The sequence below is a fragment of the Phlebotomus papatasi genome, chromosome 1 (assembly GCF_024763615.1).
Source record: "Phlebotomus papatasi isolate M1 chromosome 1, Ppap_2.1, whole genome shotgun sequence".
Lineage (NCBI taxonomy): Eukaryota > Metazoa > Arthropoda > Insecta > Diptera > Psychodidae > Phlebotomus > Phlebotomus papatasi.
The window spans coordinates 1,453,201-1,472,829 of NC_077222.1; the positions used below are offsets into that span (position 1 = coordinate 1,453,201).

The 19,629-nt window shown below is 35.8% G+C and overlaps 1 protein-coding gene across 6 annotated transcripts; it reads left to right on the plus strand.

Annotated features, from left to right (window-relative positions):
* The first annotated feature begins 1,024 nt into the window (after positions 1-1,024).
* LOC129799852 (lysosomal-trafficking regulator) lies at positions 1,025-19,050 on the plus strand. 6 transcript variants are annotated; one of them, XM_055844101.1, is made up of 11 exons: positions 1,025-1,236; positions 1,316-1,476; positions 1,539-1,590; positions 3,901-4,152; positions 7,766-8,518; positions 9,729-12,857; positions 12,920-13,128; positions 13,215-13,355; positions 13,418-15,076; positions 17,622-17,639; positions 17,720-19,050. In XM_055844101.1, exons 2-11 carry the CDS (start codon positions 1,381-1,383, stop codon positions 18,983-18,985), a joined length of 7,575 nt encoding a protein of 2,524 aa, XP_055700076.1. In that variant the 5' UTR covers positions 1,025-1,236; positions 1,316-1,380; the 3' UTR covers positions 18,986-19,050. The 6 variants fall into 6 exon arrangements, with proteins under 6 accessions (XP_055700076.1, XP_055700074.1, XP_055700073.1 ...); XM_055844099.1 differs by having other exon boundaries at positions 1,026-1,236; positions 1,286-1,476; positions 1,539-4,152; XM_055844098.1 differs by having other exon boundaries at positions 1,026-1,236; positions 1,539-4,152.
* The last annotated feature ends 579 nt before the right edge of the window (positions 19,051-19,629 follow it).

The window sequence follows — 19,629 nt, forward strand, 5'->3', positions numbered from 1 at the left end:
TATGGTATCTGTCTCCGTCAAATAATTTCGTCAGAGGAGATCTTTAAGATTTCTGCAGAAAATATCTACACCTCTGCCGAAAATCTGCAGAGAAATCTGTAGATATTCCTACGAATTTTATTTGGACTTGGGACAAAATTCGTCAGAAATTTTTGCAGATTTTCTGACGATTCCTGGTGCATACTCTGACGAATTTCTGTAGATATTTTGCCGATTTTCTGTAGATTTTTCTACATTCCAGATTTTCCAGACAGCTGTGTCAGAAAAGATGGAATATTTTTCACTAAAGTTTGCAAAATTCAATAGAGTTATTCTTGGTGATATCACAGTCTTTATATAAAATAAAAAATTCTGCGACGCCGTGTTATAAGTGGAGAATAGTGAAGTGATGATAACTTTAAACACAGTGTCGACCTAAATTTCGTGTTTTTGTATCATTCCATGGGCGATTTTTAAGAAATTAGTATTTTTGCTCGCATTTCTTTATTTATCTAAAATTTTTAATCGGTAATGCTTGTTAAGCAGAGCATACTATTTTCTTTGTAACTCCTACAGTTTCTTGATAAATCAACAATATTTTTGTTGAGACAATGGAGACTATGCAGATTTCTTATGCAGAAATTATGCCGAGAATCTGCAGATTTTCGGAAGAATTTCTGCCGAAAATCTACAGATTTGCTCTGAATGTACTAGAATATACCGTTACAATTCAAAAAACCTCCGAGTAAAATCGGCAGGTAGAGCAATGATTTGACGGGTCTCTCTAATATTCGGATGGCAGCTGTCAAACTATATATGTGTTTTGGTCTGTCACTTTTAACCCCAATCATTCGGAAAATAGAGAGTTGAGTACATTATATAGGGCGATTAAAAATTTAAAAAGTCGTTGGAATCACAGCTTTAAAATTAGACAATTTTGATAAATCATGGAAGAATAAGAGTACCAGTCAGTGTAGCTGTATGGCTTGCCGGGTTCCCGAACGCACTTCGTCTTTTTCCCCCATCAGCTGTTTTTATATACTTTCTTATGTACTAAATCCAGCTGTCAGTTACTTGAATATTTTGGCCAAAAAACGAGTGAAGATCTCTCTCCAATAAATCCCGAATTAATTGCTTAATTCGCCAAAAACGGATTTTAAATAAAATGTAAGGAGATTCTCCAAGAGCTAAAGTATCTTTTGAGTTATGTTAAGTTATCTTGTGCCCCAATTTCTGCCCCTATTTCGCAAGCTCGAGGTGAGTCTTCCCATTGTTTGAGACGTCTCTTATCTTTTAGACTCCGTAGAAATTTTCCTTGTTTATATTTTATACTCAGTGATTTCCACGCGATTACCGAATGAATCACAATCATTGGATAATCAGTGAGCTTTCAGAAGTAGAATGGAGGCTTGTGTCAGTGATTCTGAAGTTGAATTGCTAAACACCTTCTGGACAAACTACAATAGCTGTCGATCGAGCAGAAGCTCTAATGAGGAGGTAATTAAATTCCTAGAAAAATTACCAATTTAGAAATCAACGTCTTTGTGTTTACTTTTCAGTCCATTTGGTTGGAATTATTCCTCTTTCAACTCCAACAATGCCAACATTCGAGTATTATTGACTTTGAAATGAACTTTTTACCTGGCTCAATCGCGCAATTGCTTTCGAATATTTTTATCTGTAGAAATCTCGCTAATCCCGATGATTTTGGTGCTAAGAAAAATCGTGTACAGATCCTTGAGACTTTGGAAAAAATTGGTTTTTCGGAGATTGACGAAATATTTGCCATATCAATTGTTAGGCGATTTAAGACGATGTTTGGGATGCCTGGGATGGGTTTAAGTGATACAGAATACCTCCTGAAATTTCCCATTCTCTGTCCATCGGTAACGTTACTTAACTTATCCAGTGAATTCTGCCAAGATAGGGCAATAAAAAGCTCAATTCCAAATGGAAATACTGTGAAATCGATTGGTGATAGTCATGCAAAAATCCAAAGTTTTGACGAATATTTAACGAAAGATTTTAAAAAATTCAGTTACGTAGCCATTGATGATAAAATGGAATTTTTGGCTGTGTTGAAAATGCTACAAGATATCCTGATGATTAATTGGTTAGATCCCAGTGATAATTGTTTATTTACAGCAGAGTGTCTCAATGTTGTTGTCGAAGGTGTTGCAAGTAACATAAATCCCGATATAAATTCAGAATTAATTTGGATTGATATTCTATCGATGATTCTGCAGAAAATCTACTCCAACGCCAATTCTTCGTTGAGTTTTTCAATGAAGAATTTAGTGAAATGTTTAATAAATAAACACTCAATTGGAGTTGGTGATTCATCCATTTTAGTTTACTATTCCTACAATTTATTTACTATTCTCAATAATACCTTCTTCATGGAGAACTCTAGGGAATGTTGCAAAAAAGAATTTGACGAATTGTTTCTCGAAATTGAGCCAAAGAAGGAACTTTTTCTCGAAATTTACAAAAATATTACGGAAAATAATCCAGAAATGAGTGCTAGAATAATAAATCTTTGGATTGAAATCTATGTGAATTTTAAAGAATTTGAAATTCAACAGATAAAGGGATTGCAAAAGAAAGAATTGAGTAAGAATTTGGCACAAAATCATCATTTGCAGAAGGTACAATCTTATCAAAAATTCATTTGCTACCTCGAATGCCTTCTAATTCACATTTTGCCTTTTTGCATGGAAAGATTCAGGGAGAAGATCCTATCAACTCTCAAAAATATCGGCATTTGCTGTTGCAATTGTGCTCGATGGTCTATCAAAATCTTCCTGAATTTGTGCTTTGAAGACAAGATCATCGATAATGTCCTTACCTTCTCGAGAAAAATCATATCAACCCTGTACAAAAATCCGAATTGTCGTTTGTGCTTCGAAAAGATAAGTTCTCATTTTGCAGATGATGATTTTGTCAGTATGCACAGAAATGCTCTTCTAACAATTCCTGAGGAATATTTCCTGATTCATCTCTCAAAATTAGCCAACCTTTTGCCATTTTCAATCCAAAGTCGAATACTTTTGGACGTATTGTGGCCGTTTTTTGTCCAAAAAGCTCAAAATCCTGCAAATCCGAATATCAATTTGATTTTGAAAGGGATCTTTGCATATTTAAGTGATCCGACTTTGGTTAAGATATTCCTAACCCCAGACACTCTAGAATGTTTAATAAAAAAGATTACCATCCCGAAAGCTTTCCCATACGTTTACGCTATTTTCCAAAAAGCCCTGATTCACCTTGATAGCCTCGATGATCAGGAATCCGAAATCAAAACCCTTACTAAAAGAATCACTGAAGTTATCATGGAAAATACAAAATTTTCAGCACAAGTACTTAAGATTTTTATGCGAAAAATCCATCCAAATTGTTTAAGTCAAGAAGAAGAACTTCTCAAAGATCTATCAACAAATTCGATAATAAAACTCCTATCCTCTAAATCACTCTCCATCATCAATGTCCTCGATATGGCAATTTTGCAGTGGAATATCCTCAAAAACTCCCTAAACCGAAATATAACCGATTTTGAAAATTACCTCGAAGAACCGACTTTTGAGAAAAAGAACTTGCTCAATTTTTCCAAAATGATTTTGGCATTTTTACTATCAATTTCCACTTCGAATCAATCCAGAGACACTAAAACAAACCCCTTGAAAATCAAAACAGTTCCGATTTACGGTAAATTTATCGATTTTGGTCTTGAAAACCTTCCAACGTTTTCGCCCAAAATCTTTCTCAATCAAAATACGGAAAATCCAAAAGAAATTTTCGCAGTAAAATATGATTTAAATTATGAAGATGTAATTTCTAAAGCAGAGCTCAATGAACATTTTGAGATAAGTTCACAGAAGACAGACACAATCGCAAATTCTCAAGAGATTAGAGAAAATAAAGTTGTCACAGTTATTGCAAAAAATGATACAATGTTGGGAAAGTTCAACAAATTCTTCCTAAATGGCATACTCGGTTTTGTTTACTACACAAATGATAAGAACACTGAGAAAAATGATTTAAATGAGTACGAAAGTAGAATTTTTGCCGGCAATACCATCCAGATTCTAAGTCAAGATGCCAAAAGACGTATTTGGAGTATATTTGGGGCTGTTTTGGGAACATTATTCACATCTCACTGCAAAAGTGACTTTGGTAAGTGTCTTTAAGAGTTTAATATTTTCTGCACGGTTGTGGTTTTGCATTCTGCTTCAGTATTGAATTTCTTTACTTCTTATGCTGCTTTTTTGTGGACTGCTTCTATCGCAAATGTTGTAACCGACCGACACGAAAAATTAAAATGATCGAACGAAATCTATGATTCTAAATGTTCTAGAACATCACAACTTTGCGTGATCTCCGTTAGGGGCGCTGAAATCGAATTTTAAATCGAAATTTTAAAGTGGAAATTCCCAGAAACGTGGCGGTGCAATTTTATGAAATTTAGATGAATGCTTAAGTTAAGTTATAATAATAATGCTGGCACAACATTCCATGAAGGAACTAGGCCTTCCCACAAGGGAATTTCTAGACATGCGTTATTATTTTTTCTTGTACGGGATGAGGTTGTCAGTCCCGTGCCCGTGGAATTAAGTGCAGTGACGCTCATTAGATGCAATCCGAACGCCAGAAAAATTCATGGTGACTTAAAGCGGATTCGAACCCGGGACACTTGCATCATAGACCGAGTGCTCTACCACTTGACCCATTGAGTGCCCTAAGTTAAGTTATGAAAGGGTTAAAAGTATGTAACTTCAAAAATTTCATGGGCTAATTAAAGGTTTCATAAAACCTTTCAACTATTCAAAACATTTCAAGTTCGTTAAAATGGCGCCAATGACGCTATAGTCCCAAAAATATTTTTGAAAAAGAGCCTTAAAATATTCTTCTTTTTATCTCTTAATGCTCTCTGTGGATACTTAAAAGGAATATTTGAAATCGGTTTGTCGGTAGGGGGAAGTGAGGCATCTTTAACCCTTTAAGGACAATTGGGTCACCGGTGACCCAAAAATGAATTTTTTCCTACGGTCTTCTAAAGTTATGTTTTGCTCTAAAAAGTCAGAAAAAGTAATTTTTTCTGACCCCCGATTTTTGACCTTCTCGTCCTTAAAGGGCTAAAAGTAGGGCACCTTTGAAATTAGGATTTTTCATTTATTTTTAAATAAAATTGAGCCTTATCGTGATAGATGCACAAACAGATTGAGAGCTCAGTGCCACATAAACATAGGAGAAAAGTCCCAATTTCAAAAGTGCCCCACTTTCAAAGGTGCCCCACTTCCCCTTAACCAAATTAGGGGAGAGCCTGCATCTTTGAGACGCGATTGTGGTGGGTGAGTGTGAGCAGCAAGACGTGAGTTATCGCACGCGAAAACGTAAAGTCGCGCACTTAGCACTAGTGATTCCAAGAACGGTTAACCGCTTTCGAAAAACCGGTTAACCGCCCTATTATGGAGATGGTTTTAAAACAGGTTTTTAGAGATGAAACCGGTTTAAAACCGTCTCCTAAAAATTTAAAAAATTCTTTTAATCTTTAGTTTATTTCTTGAAAATTAAGATACAATGCAAAATATTTCCTTGACTTTAGGAGGGAACCTGAAGTGCAATATGATTCTAAGTGTAATCTGTAATATGGTAGTATGTTAATAATATATTATGGATAGTAGTAATGGGTTGCCTGTACGTTTCTTCCCTTGAAAAGACTTATTTGCTTAAAAGTTAACGAAAATTTTTTCAGGACTTCTTCACTAGAAAATATATTATCTTTTAAATTAAACCTTATTTAAATATTTACAAGACTAAAAAATTAATTGCATATTGAGAAAAAAATTGTAAACGATTTAGTACAATCTTGTAAAATATTGTTTTATGTGGAAAAGTAACAAGATGTTTACCTCTCCCTGTCTTCATAGATATTGCCATATTTGCCATATTTTAATTTAAATACATATCTTATTAGACCCAAATTTACCAAGATTGTTACACAAGATTCTTGTAAAATTTCTGTTATATTCTGTTATTTATTATTTTCTCAACCAAATGGAGTAAAAAACAAAAAAAATTGCCTTTTATAGTATTCCTTTCTTTTTTTTTAAATGCCTATGGATTTTTTTCTACAAAATTATTTGTGAATTTGTGTAAATTATAATCATGATTCTCATGATATATAATACCAAAAATTATGCATCGATGTGTTTTCTGTAGAGAATAATCTAAAAAATAGACTTTAGAATCCATTCCCGAACGAAAAATCTGGATTTTTTTGCTGAAAAACAATAATATTTTTTTGAAAAGGGAAAATCTTCCTCCTGATTTTTTTTTTTAGTACAGGACTGTTTTCATGTGCTGCTGCATAATTGACTTTTCTTTGTGTTGGTTCCTGTCAGGACTGTTTTATTCTCAGTCTTCTCCGTGTTCTAAAATCAGTCGTGACAGGAACCAAGCAGTCATGTACTAAAAAAAAATGTTTTTGCGGAAAGATCTCCTTTTTTCATTTTTTCATTGGAATAGCAGCATAATTCATGAAAAAGAACAAATTTTCCTTTTAATCATTCTTTTAGTACAGGAATGTTTTCGTTTGCTTTTGCATAATCGAATTTTCTTTATGTTGATTCCTGTTAAGACTGTTTTTTCTTAGTCCTCGTCGTGTTCTAAAACCACCAAACAGCCGTGACCGGAACCAAGCAGTCATGTACTAAAAAATTGTTCAGCAAAATTTTTTTTTTCATTTTTCATTTGAATAATACAATGATTTTTGAATATTGCTTTTATGTTTTGTTTTTTTGAAAAACTTTAAGTGGCGAAAAAGTGGTTACAAATGTGGCGAAAATTCTCTTTTATTTTATTTTATTTTATCTCGAAAATTTACAAATGTGACGAAAACCAGCCACACTATGTCGTTCCATCTTCGACTATCTACTAACCTGTCCGCGCTTCTCTTCTTAATCTAAAAGAGATTTTTGGATGTTTTTTTTTTTAAACATCTTATAAACATTGTAATGAATTTATATAATTTACTACGACTTAAACGGTCACTCAACCACGTATTCTAGCGATTTCCTTAGAGAGATCAGAAGTACAACGACGGCGAGAGACGCAGCGTTTATTGGAATAAATTTCAAATTGAAAAATAAAGGCAAAAATAGTGGAAAAGGAAAGACTTTTCACAAAAAAAAATTAGTTTTTAAATATTTCAACAAATAAATTAGGGAAAAACCACTTAGGGGAAAGTACTCTCCCTTCGAACGTTCATGCCTTCGAATAATGTGAATTTTCTTTTAGTTTTCTTAAGAGACTTACACATTTCTATGAAATATTAGTTGGCTTATCATCAATTGTTGATAATTCTGTTATAATTTAGTGTAAATCTCTTACGAAAAACAAAAGAAATTGACATTATTCGAAGGCATGAACGTTCGAAGGGAGAGCACTTTCCCCTATGCATGTCTGTAGAGTTTTCTTTTTAGTATTTTAGCAGTTTTTTTTACACATTTCCAATTAACTCACATTAAGAATCTCATCTACTATGAGCCTAAACAATCTTATCATTGCTTTTTTACCTGTCTTAGCACATTTCTCCGTTTGTTTAATGAGGGGTTGAAGCCCTACAAAGTAGCTCAATAATTCCTCTAGCATTTTCTTCCAAACAAAAACTCTAGTCTCAGTTTCTTGCCACCTCAGCCAGAAGCATGTTCTGCTTGAAACACTCTAAAATAATCATTTTTCAAGAAATTCTCTTAAGCAAAGTCACTGTATTTGTGCTCAATTGCAGACTTCAAAATGTTTCCTGCACTTTTGGAGCTCAAAAAACTCATTATTCAACATTCAGTGGAGTCTGTTTGTGCAGAAAGTGCCAAAGCAATTGTTCGTGCCTTAGAAACAATTTTAATTGTTGGAGAATCTCAATCACAAAACACCTGGTCAATTGAGACATCTTTTAGTACCGAAACCCTCCAAAAAAGTGAAGAATCCTGCGATAATGATTTCCAAACGCCCACCCAAAGTCTCAATTTTAATCTCTGTGGCATGGATATGGAGAAAAGTGATGAGGATTATACCAGTTTCACCACAGCTGAAGATGGGGAATACAGGGAAACTGATACTCAGATTTGTGATCAAAGAAATGAGTATTTCACGCTAAATAAGAGCATTTCAAAGACAATTCTGGAGATTCTATTTGAAATCTCAGAGCTCTGCCTCAAGCATCCGGCAATTTGGGAAGATCATCTCATTGTCTTGTTCACCAGGCTTCGGAATGTTAGGCACTTAGATCAACTAACGACATTTATCATCAAGGGATTTTGCAAACTACTTCAGTGCAATGATAACCGTTTGATTTATCTGCAAAATTCTGTTTTGGATTTGATCACAAAGCTAGATACTGCAGAAGCTCTGGCGGCTTATTTTAAACTATTCACAGCGATGGATCCCCCCATAGAACTGCTTTTAGCAAAACTATCCCAATTAGCTACCACCAAGACGGACATCACCGTTCTAGTTGAAGTGAATTTCCCAACAATTGAAGGTAAGAATTATTTGATTTAGAAGAATATTTAAAAACATTAAAAAAAAAAACACCTTTGTCTCATAAAAGCAAATTTTCCCTGAACGAAATTAAAAATTTCAGTAAAAATTCCAAAATTTTATTGAAAACTTCCAAAATTTCAATGAAAATTTGAAAATTTCAACATATTTTTCTAGAAGTTTGAATAACTAAGTACCAAAAGTTCAAAGTCGACATAAAAAATATACTCATTCACTAATTTTGAAAATTTCATCTGAAAAATTAAAAAGTATATGAAAATTTCCAAAATTTCGAGATCTTCCTTGAAAATTTTTATTGAAAAATTACATAGAATAAATAAATTCTTCAGTGAGATCTCAAAATAGATTGAATAACAAAAAATAAACCCAAGCAGTATCTTTTAAACAAATTTTCCCTTGAAAAATGTAATATTTCATGAAAATTTCCAAAATTTCAAGATCTTCCTTGAGATTTTTATTAAAATAGAACAAATAAATTCTTCAGTGAGATCTCAAAATAGATTTAACAACAAAAAATAAACCCAAACAGTATCTTTGAAACAAATTTCCTCTTGAAAAATGTAATATTTCATGAAAATTTCCAGAATTTCAAGATCATCCTTGAGAATTTTTGTTAAAAAATTACGTAGAACAAATAATTTCTTCAGTGAGATCTCAAAATAGCTTGAACAACAAAAAATAAACCCAAACAGTGTCTTGTAAACAAATTTTCTCTTAAAAAATGTAAAATTTCATGAAAATTTCCAGAATTTCAAGATCTTCCTTGAGAATTTTTATTAAAAAATTACATAGAACAAATAAATTCTTCAGTGAGATCTCAAAATAGCTTGAACAACAAAAAATAAACCCAAGTAGTATCCTTTAAACAAAACTTCTCTTGAAAAATGTAATATTTCATGAAAATTTCCGAAATTTCAAAACGACACCTAAGAAATTTTCTTGCAAAAATACGTAAAACCAAAAGAAAAAAATAAGGAGAATATTTTATAGTATTATCTGTGCAAATTTTCACTTGAGAAATACAAAATTTCATGAAAATTTCCAAAATTTCATGACATTAACCTAACCTCAAAAAGTGTAGCAAATTTGAATACAATCGGATAATAAGAAGTCGACAAAGACCAAGCAATGAATTTAAAAAAGAAAGATTCCGTGCAAAAAAAGTTCTACAGCAGGTTCATTGTTTTTAGATGTCCTACCAGAGACTGATCTTATTTTCCTGGACAGTATGCAGTTGCTTAAGAAGAGATCTTCAATTCTTGCTCCTTTGGACTCAATACCCTTCACCCCATGGAAAGTTCAGGGATTTACCGTGAGTTTGTGGATAAATTTAAAAGATTTCCCAAAAGATGTAAAACGTCCAAGAGACAGCAAAACTAGTTTTCTTTCAAAAATCCTCCCAAATACTACCCATATCTTTTCAATTGGAACCAAAAAACTCGTGCTATCTATTCATTTGGACAATAAGGATATCAATTTGCTGCATATTCAACTGATCAAACCAAAAAAGTGCCAAAATGATGATGAGTTTCTGAGAATAAAGGAGCCTAGTAATCACGTTTCTAAAATAAGATCGAGCTGTCCGGCAGGGATGCAGAGTATGTTGAACTTAACTAAGAGTGCCCTGAGAAGCAATTGGAATTTGGGAAGTCTTATAAACAAGGATGAACAGAGGGATACCAGTGCTTCAATACAAACAACGATAAAAGTGAAGCTTCCTGTTGAAAAATGGACATTTCTCGCTTTTTCCGTCACGTCAAGTGATCTGGGAATTTTCATAGAGACCACTGTTGATTGCAAGGACAAATACTCCGCTATGATCCTCTGTGAAGAAGTCCCTAAGGCCATTAGGAATTCAAACCTAAGCGTTGTGGCCATTGGAGATTCCCAATTTCAACATCAAAGGATCAAATACAGTTTGTCGAATTTGATGTTGTTCAAGGAAAGTCACTTGAAGATCCCGACCCTAGTAAGCCTTATGGGCCTAGGTCCGAACTGCAACAACCTTATTTCCGGACAAATTGGGAATTCTGCTCCAAACTTTGGATTCATTAAGCCTACATCTCTCAGAAATATTCAGATAAACCCAAATGAAGCTATCAGAGTTCTCAGAGAAAACCTTGTACTCTCCTTTTCTGCAGAAAACCCTGAAATTGTGATGGAGTACCTCACAAACTGTAACTTCGGTTCACCTTTGATAACCACAAAAAATCTCTCTAAATCGGACAAAGTTAACTCATTTTACTCAGCTGTTCTGCAAACTGGAGGTCTATCTTCACTTCTCTTTTTATTTGCTCGAGTTGTTGAGCTCTCAGACTCTTCAAGGATCCAAGCAGAGTCCTTGAAGATCCTACTAAATGTTGCTCATTCAAATGTCGAACTGTATACGGAATTTATCAAAGGAGACTACTTGAATACAATTGGATCAGTTTTAAGAAACTCAAAGTGCTCGAAGGACCTTTATATTTTAAAAAGTTTTATGGATATCGCCTTTGACAAGTCCGTTGTGGAAGAAAATGTTGATGGTTCCTTTGATGTAAAACCAGAAAGTTGCTACTTGATTTATCCGGAATTGGTTGTCTTCATTATAAACAACTACAGAGACTGGCATACAGAAAGTGGAGAAATCCTAGAGTTCACTTTAAAGATTATAAAGTCCCTGACTACAACATCAACAAAAGACTACAACATCAAACAAATGATGAGTGTAGAGATCCTTCCTAATCTCATCAATTTCTGCAAAATCTTCTTTGTCGGAGCTAATCCGTCAATCAACATTACAACAACATCAGCTAAATTAATTGTTGATATTCTAGCTGGGTTTGGACCTTCACCCCCATCAACATCCTTCATCGATGAGATTGCAAAGTTGTTGCTACTACTTCATCAACCTAGCTACACGTACGTAACTCAAGATCGCGCAAACTACTACTACCTGCTCTCCAAAACCACCCCAAACCCCCCAAAGTTTAATCACATTGTCAAGACTGCGGAGAGGATTAGAACGAAGTTTCACTTTCAACGGAAGAGGAACAGTTCGCCCTACAACATTTTACGGCGGAGAATGCGAAGTGTCTCTATGGACTGTGTTTGTTCAGAAACCACAAAGGGAAACGACATTGAATTTGAGAGAGAATCTCAAAAAGAAAACCTCCATGAGACTCTCAATGAGATTGTTGATTTGACAAAAAACGACAACCGCATCAACAAAATATCCATGAAGGATATAACAAAGTTGGGAAAAAATCTCCACATAGAAAAAATACTAAAGAGCAAGAGAACACTGAGAAAGAGCATTAGCTACAGAAATTCTCCGGAAATGCGAACAAATTTCACAATTGATCAACCTAAAGTTATTTTAAGGGGTTCTACAACATCAACATCTGCAATAGAGTCCATTAAAAATCTGCCGAGTATGGGAATTGTTCAGAAGGAACTGTTGAAACTATTGCAGAATTTTATCATAATTATGCCAGATAATGCTATTTATGATGTCATTCAGCACTACGTAACGTTTCAGTTGTTGTTGATTTTGGCTAACAACCCAAACGGCGATGTTAGAGCCGAAGTTGTGGGTTTATTGGCAAATCTCTGTGATAGATTGCCTCCAGATCGAATAAGTCAGTACTTCAAGTCGAACTACTTCTTTCACTTTGCAAATCAGATATCAATTTACCCAGCAAACTATGCCCTAATGATGGCTTGCAGGAGACTGGCTCTCTGTGGACCCGAATGTCCAAAGCAAAAGCATCAAATTGGAATTGTCCTTCTCATATCAATTCTTCCTCAACTAATGACTTCTCATGAGTACTCCCTAAGATCTTCCCTTCTACTGATCTGCAATCTGTACGAAAGGTACACTGAAGATCGTGTCTTCTTCGTTGAAAGCGGTATCCTATCTTCACTTCTCAAATGCACAGTATCACTTTACACAAAAACATCTCATGTGGACTTTACCAGAGGGATTGCATATCATATTTTATTTACAATCTACTACTTGGCCAAAAAATTTCTCACATCTTACGATCAACGACATCTGCAGTACCTCTGGAATCTTCTAAACTACATGGACTACATAGAGAAAGAATCAAACTCTGTCTCCGTAAGTCAGGGAATACGAACAACTCAAGCTAGGATCCTCAATGGATTGCTAAATACTTGTCAGCAAAAGTTCGAAAACAGAAGAATCCTTCGGGACAGAGTAGTCAAAACCGCAAAATCAATCATCTACATCAGAAAGAGCAACCTTACAGCTCCTGAAATGAGACACAGGTTCCAGTGCCTTATGGAACGGAGTGTAATGTTCCTCCAAAAGAAAGGTGAGATCCTTTCTAACATAACACATAAATCTTTGTTAAAACCTGAAAAATTTCTCCTTTAGATTCAAAGTACGAATTGCACAGTGAAGAGAATGAACTGGTAAGAACGGTAATACGGTTGGGACTTATAGGAAGGATGAAAATAGGATCTATGATCATTTGGTCCTTGTGCCCTAATCGAGGAGTTGAACTTAGATTTTTCATAATACGATGCCTTTCGTATTTGATGAAGTCTAAGCATGTCATTACGTTTGGCTTCAACATATCACTGGTAAGTTCCGAAGAGAAGATCGGAAAGAACGTTTTAATGGTTGAATAGGTTCCACAAAATTTCAATCAACTTTTTCGGACTTTCAGATCAGGACATTTTCCAATCACTTCTACACAGTCGTTAGTGGAATGCCAGGCTTCGTTTCGACCAATCAATTCCTTATGCTGAGCAAATTTGTGAAGTTTATCGGAGGGTCAACTAGCGGAATTACCGCAGATATCGAAAGGGTAAGCTAAGTGGTAACAGAAGATCGTTTCGAATTTCGAATCTAAGATCTTCAACTTTTTAGGCCACTTTGAGAATTGATGAAATTAGCAGAGACATTCAACAAACACACGCCTTGGAAATCGAAAGGACTGTTCATGAATTTGAACCAATAGCCCTTTCTTGCGTAGAAACTTCCCTAAAGGTAACAAGAACCTATTCCGAACTCCAGAATACGGAACGTCGAAATCTCCTGAATCATTTGATTGATGAAGTACTTCCAGTTGAAATTGTCCGTTTTCTCACAACGCATTTGATTCACGAAGGTGCACCGTTCTACAACGAGAGGTACAACAAAGTTTCCTGGGAGATGGATGATACCGAAGGACCTAGTCGAACTAGACTGAGATTTAGGAGATGCAATTTGGCAATTCCCGATCGTTTTCTACTGCCTGAAGCCAGAGAAAAGTACAGCAACTTGGCTCCTAAAGCACCCTTGCAGTATTTAGTGGAATCCTTAGAGAGAGAAAAAAACTCCCTATCCGATCAGGTTCTCTACAACTTCTCGTCAGCCTACATTACTGCAGATTCCGAATTTTCAGGGGACCTAGTTGTGACAGAAACTGTGATAAAATTTTTCCCAGATGATGAAAAAGAGGAAGTGATTGTAGTGGAAATTGCGAATATCCTAGATATCTGGCTGAGGCGGTATATGCATCACAACAAAGCCGTAGAGCTTTTCATGGTATCCGGAAGATCTCTGTTCTTCGTCTTACGTGAACTGAATGATCGGAAGATTTTTGCAAAGTATTTTGCGGATAAAATTTGTGATTCCTCAAATTCAAAGTGGCACTATTTTATGCTTCAGCAGTGGAGGGATGGTCAGTTGACAAACTGGGAATACCTAACTGCTCTCAATCAACTCAGTGGAAGATCCTATCAGGATCTTATGCAATACCCAGTTTTCCCTTGGATCCTCTCCGACTATCAGAGCAGCGTTCTAGATCTCACAAATCCAAATATCTACAGAAAACTCGAAAAGCCCATTGCTATCCAACATCCAGATAATGAGGAACATTTCAGAGAGATGTACGAATACCTGTCTCAACCTGGGAATAGGAACGTTTCCCATTTCCCCTATCACTACAGTTCTCACTACTCAAATTCAGGAACTGTCCTTAGTTTCTTGATCAGAGTTCCACCCTTCACGAGTATGTTCATCAAATACCAGGACAACAACTTCGATCTCCCGGACAGGACATTCTTTTCCGTGAGACACGCTTGGCGCCTGGCTAGCAAGGACTCCCAAACGGACGTTAAGGAACTCATTCCGGAATTCTTTACACTTCCCGAAATGTTCGAAAACAGCGAAGATTTCGACTTTGGGGTTCGACAATCTGGTGAACGTGTTCATCATGTTACCCTTCCTCCCTGGAGCAACAACTCTTCTCGACTCTTCGTCCTGATTCATCGACAAGCTTTGGAATCTGACTTCGTGCGAAGTAAGCTACATCTGTGGATTGATTTGATCTTTGGATGCAAGCAGACGGGAAAAAGAGCTGTGGCAGCTATGAACGTCTTTCATTCGGCAACTTATCCGGAATTTCCGGAACCGGCTTCAACTGATCCGGTTGATAGGTCGGCCTACGCTACAATGACTAGGACGTACGGACAAATGCCTAAGCAAATCATTGCTTTTCCTCATCCGCCAGCAACAATTGGGGAACCAACTTGTACCTACCAGGTAAGAGTTACTGTAGTGGTTCTAACGACCGTGGCGCCACTAGCGGGAGTTTGAGAAAGCTTCCATGATAATTTAAGCCTCTGCATTAAAAAGAACCCTTATTAGATGGGATTCTTAACAATCTCACCTACTACTATAATCCTAACAACATTTTGTAGAAGTAAATTTCTCTATCAAGATTATAACGGTCGTAATTTGAAAGTCGTGAGTCACTCCGTAAGAAGTCAGTCTTGGGAAAGCCACGAGGAGAGAATCATCGGGCTCTGTGTTCTGGGACTTGGGAAGTGGATAATTAGATTTCTCAGGGCCCAGGACAACAATTTTATGTCCTCCGATCGCGCCGAAACTTTGCCAAAACGTGTTTTGACACTTCCTGATAACGACGAAAACGGCTAAAAACAGTTCCCGTCCGTCCGTCCGGTCTTTGGAACTTAATAGCTCCCAAACTAAGAAAGATATCGACTTGCGGTTTTCGGCAAAGGTTGTATATCTGGTGAAAATTGCAACATGATGCATTGACCCTCCCTCCCCCTACCCTCCTTCTGCCATTTTGAATACCCCCTTTTTTGCTTTCTCAATAGCTCCGCCCCTATAGCATCGACCGGGCTCAAATTTTAGTACGTTATAGCTGGGCCTTAGAGATTTTGATCAGTACCAAACTAAAGATACCTTGACTCCCCTGACCCGAGCCTTTAAGGGTCCTGAATTTAAAATGTGAGGGCGTTTTGGAAAGCTCTCATGAAATGCCACTTCCCTTTCTAACATCGGAAATTCGTAAAACCACCGCTAGGTGCGCTATTATTAAAAAGGGAAATTATCAATTTTCCATGTTAATTAACTCAAAAATTCCTTTGTGAATCAGGCTGAAATTTCAGTATGTTGTAGTCGCAGATTATACCCATCAAACAAAAAAATACTTAAGTCGATTGATAACCCCTGACCCGAGCTATAAGGAGTAAAAGTTCTAAAGTTGACCTGCCTGTATCTCTGGTTTTAATTAATATTTTGACTTGCATTTTTTTTTTAATTTTTCCGTCTCGACGAGGGCTTTCGGATGACAAAACTTACAGTTCAAAACTTCGCCACAGGCTGCAATAGCGCAATGGCGCTGCAATAGCGTAAAAATACAAACTCATTTTTCTTGAAAACGCGATTGTGTAATTTGATCAAATTTTAGAATATTGTAGTCTAGGATGTGGAGTTTACAAAAAGTGGCGTGGGCTCGCTGTGGTTACAATAGAACCGGAGATGTGAGGGGTCAAAGTTCACGAAATTCAAAAAGTCATATCTTCGATGCTATTTGATCGAATTTGATCAGTGAGGGCTCAAATGAAAAATCTCACAACATGCTACAACTTTCTAGAACATTTGAACTTTGTGGAACCAATAGCAGGGGCGCCACAGTCGAAAACACAATTTTCATATAACATAACCTCAATTCGCTGTCGCTGAACCAATTTAGATGATTACTTCGGCATAATTTTACAGGATATTTATATCTATATTTCGTCTAAACATAATTTTTTGCTCAGACAATGCCATCTGTCCGATTTTGCCGTTTAGTACCATTTAGTCAACTATTTCATTTTAAGTGAGGTTAAAATGAAAGGTTTCACAAAATTCAACAATTCTCTGACATAATCAAAATTCGTCATATGAACACTAGGAGCGCTAAAGTGAAAAAATGAGTTCAAAAACAATAATAACCTTATTTATTTCTGCTCCTGAGCAACTAATAGCATCACGTTGTTTGGCAAAATTATAGAGAACTTTCTGGTCTAAATTTCACCTATATATCACTTTTCTGTCAGTCGATCCAAGTCTTTGATATTTTGGTTTAAATACAAAATTTGTATAATTTCACGAATTTGACTCAAAATTACTGTATATCGTCCCCCAATTTTAGCTCTAAACACTGAGAGAAATCCGAAAAAGTCAAAATAACATTCAGGAAATGTTAATTTTACCCTGCGGTATTGATCCGAAAACGGTGTAAATATAACCCTTTCTAGGTGTTTTAGGGGTTAAAGTTACCCTTCTTTCATGTTGATTTTACCCTTAAAAGGTGTAAAATTAACATTAAAAAATGTTGATATATTTTTACACCCGAAAAGTGTTAAAATTATGACGAAAAAAGTTAATCGTAGTCTCTTTTTTTCTCAGTAAATCGAATTTTCAAGCATTCCGAGTTAGCTCACATTAAGAATCTCACCTACAATAAGCTGATCTAGGCTTATTATCAGCTTTAAAACAGGGGTGTGCATGAACCGTTGAAACCGAATAAACGTCAAAATAAGTTTGTTCAGGTAGTGTTTTGACCATTGACGTACAAGTTTCATTTGACGTTTGTTTGGTTTCAAACGGTTCTCGCACACCTCTGCTTTATAACTACTGTAGCGGTCCTAACGACATAGTGGCGCCGCATAGCGGGACTTTGACAAAATTTCCATGATAAATTAAGCATCAGCATTAAAAGTTACCCTGATTTTGATTAAAAGTAACAGTACGCAAACTAACTAGATGTTTTTTTTATCTTTTAAATCAGTTTACGGAAATATTTGAGGTTAGAACTAACATAACCAAAATATCCATAATAACCTTTTTGCCAAAATACAAAATCAAGCGAAAAAATAATTTTTCCAGACCTCCTTTGCAACTTGCACCGTTAAAGGATTAAAATGGGGAGTCTACACCGGTTCCCCTCAACTTCCCCTTCCCGAATGTGTCGCCATCTATCAGCAATCGGACATTCAGCTGAGTAAAATAATTTGTATGGAAACCACAAATGCTGCCTACGGGCTATCTTCCTGCGAGAATTACATGCAAGGAATTGAGATAGATACCTTTTATTGCATCACCTGGAATCATGCGGACAACATTGTTAGAATACGATCAATAGGAGAGGATATTTCTTATGCTAAGCCCCTCTTTCAGTCCTCAAACTTCGATCCAATCACAAGTTGCGGAACCCACGTGAATTCAAATCAATTGTGGTTCGGTCATCAATCCGGAAGGATTGTTGTTTACCAGTGCAGTGATTTTATTCCAGAAAAATTGAACAAGACGCGGTATTTGATGCATTCGCCACTGGCGAATACAATGTCCTACAATTCGGCGTTTAGAATGTGCAAATCTTCAGGGACTCTGGGCAGGAAGATCAATGAGAGCATTGGGAAGCAGATCCGGGATGTTGGTAATTTAAAGTGGAAGAAACCGATAACTCTGCTCTTCCATGAAGGTGAAGTTTCGGGAATAAGTATTTGTGCAGAATTTAAAGTGGCCGTTTCGATTGGTAAAGATGGAAGGACTGCCATTTGGGATACCAATTCTTTGGAATTTGTGAGAGAAATTCCTCCTCCAAATACCTCAACTCAGCTCCCAATCACTCTAGCTGCCATTAGTCCGACATTGGGGGACATTGTAACGATTCATTGCAATGAGAATTCCGTTGATCCCACTTCTGACACGGAGGTCGAAGTTGAGGAAGAGAGCTACGAAGTTACAGAGTCAAATATTGATGATTTCGTCAAGATCTCGATGAATTTGAGCGGAAAGACCCTTCTGAGAGTCCACACAGTTAATGCCAACTACGTGAGCCACATAACGCTCAATGAGAACATCCTAGCGGTCTGCTATTCAAATGTCAAGGAAGGAACAGGAATAAATGTGATAGCGACGGGATTGGAGAGAGGAATCGTGAAACTCTGGTCTAGCTGGGATCTCAATTTAATTCGTGAAATTGATACGCAAATGACTGATGTTGTTGATATCTCCTACTCAACCTATCAACATTTGATTGTGCTAACAAAGGACAACATCATTCAAGTTTGGGAGTCTCCGTGCCTTCTGGGAAATGCTCCAAAATTCCCTCAAAGTATTTTCCGGAACAGCCAGTGGAGAATATTGTGAGATATAATTTGTAGTTTTCTGATGATTTGTAATTCAATAAAAGCAGAAATATTTTTTAGAACAAATTAGTAAAAAATGCTCAAAGAAAATTCGCCGAGTGCTCGACTTTTTGGATATTTTTTTTTAATGGAATAAACATTTTTGGTAAGTATTTTGGAGAAAAATATTTCAAAAATTCAGTCAAATAGTCAGAAAAAAATCAATTTAATCAGTAGGTAATTTCAAAACTCGTTTAGGCTTAAATCTAAATTCAATTTAGACTTGAGTTTGAAAAGTCGAAGACATGCAATACAAACTTTGAGAAAGAAAGAGATGGAAATTTTGAAATTAAATTTAGATTTGAAATTTCATTAAGTTTAGTCGATCAATTTAATAAAAACTTCTCTTCCTTTTTTTCCATCCTCAAATCGAAATTTAAAAAACTTAATTTAGGTTTGAGTGCAAAAACATGTAATAGACATGAAATACGAGGGTTTCAAAAAGTGATGGAAGTTTTGAAATTTCATTAAGTTTAGTCGAATAATTTAATCAAAACTCCTCTTACTTTTTTTTAATTTTTCATTCTCAAATCGAAATAAAAAAAATCAAATTTAGATTTGAGTGCAAAAACGTATAATAGACATGTAATACGAGAGTTTCAAAAA

Coding starts and splice junctions, on each gene's coding strand:
- LOC129799852 (XM_055844099.1), top strand. CDS start 1,381: ATGGAGGCTTGTGTCAGTGATTCTGAAGTTGAATTGCTAAACACCTTC. Junction 12,858..12,919: donor AATGTTCCTCCAAAAGAAAG/GTGAGATCCTTT, acceptor TTTCTCCTTTAG/ATTCAAAGTACGAATTGCAC. Junction 13,129..13,214: donor TTGGCTTCAACATATCACTG/GTAAGTTCCGAA, acceptor TCGGACTTTCAG/ATCAGGACATTTTCCAATCA.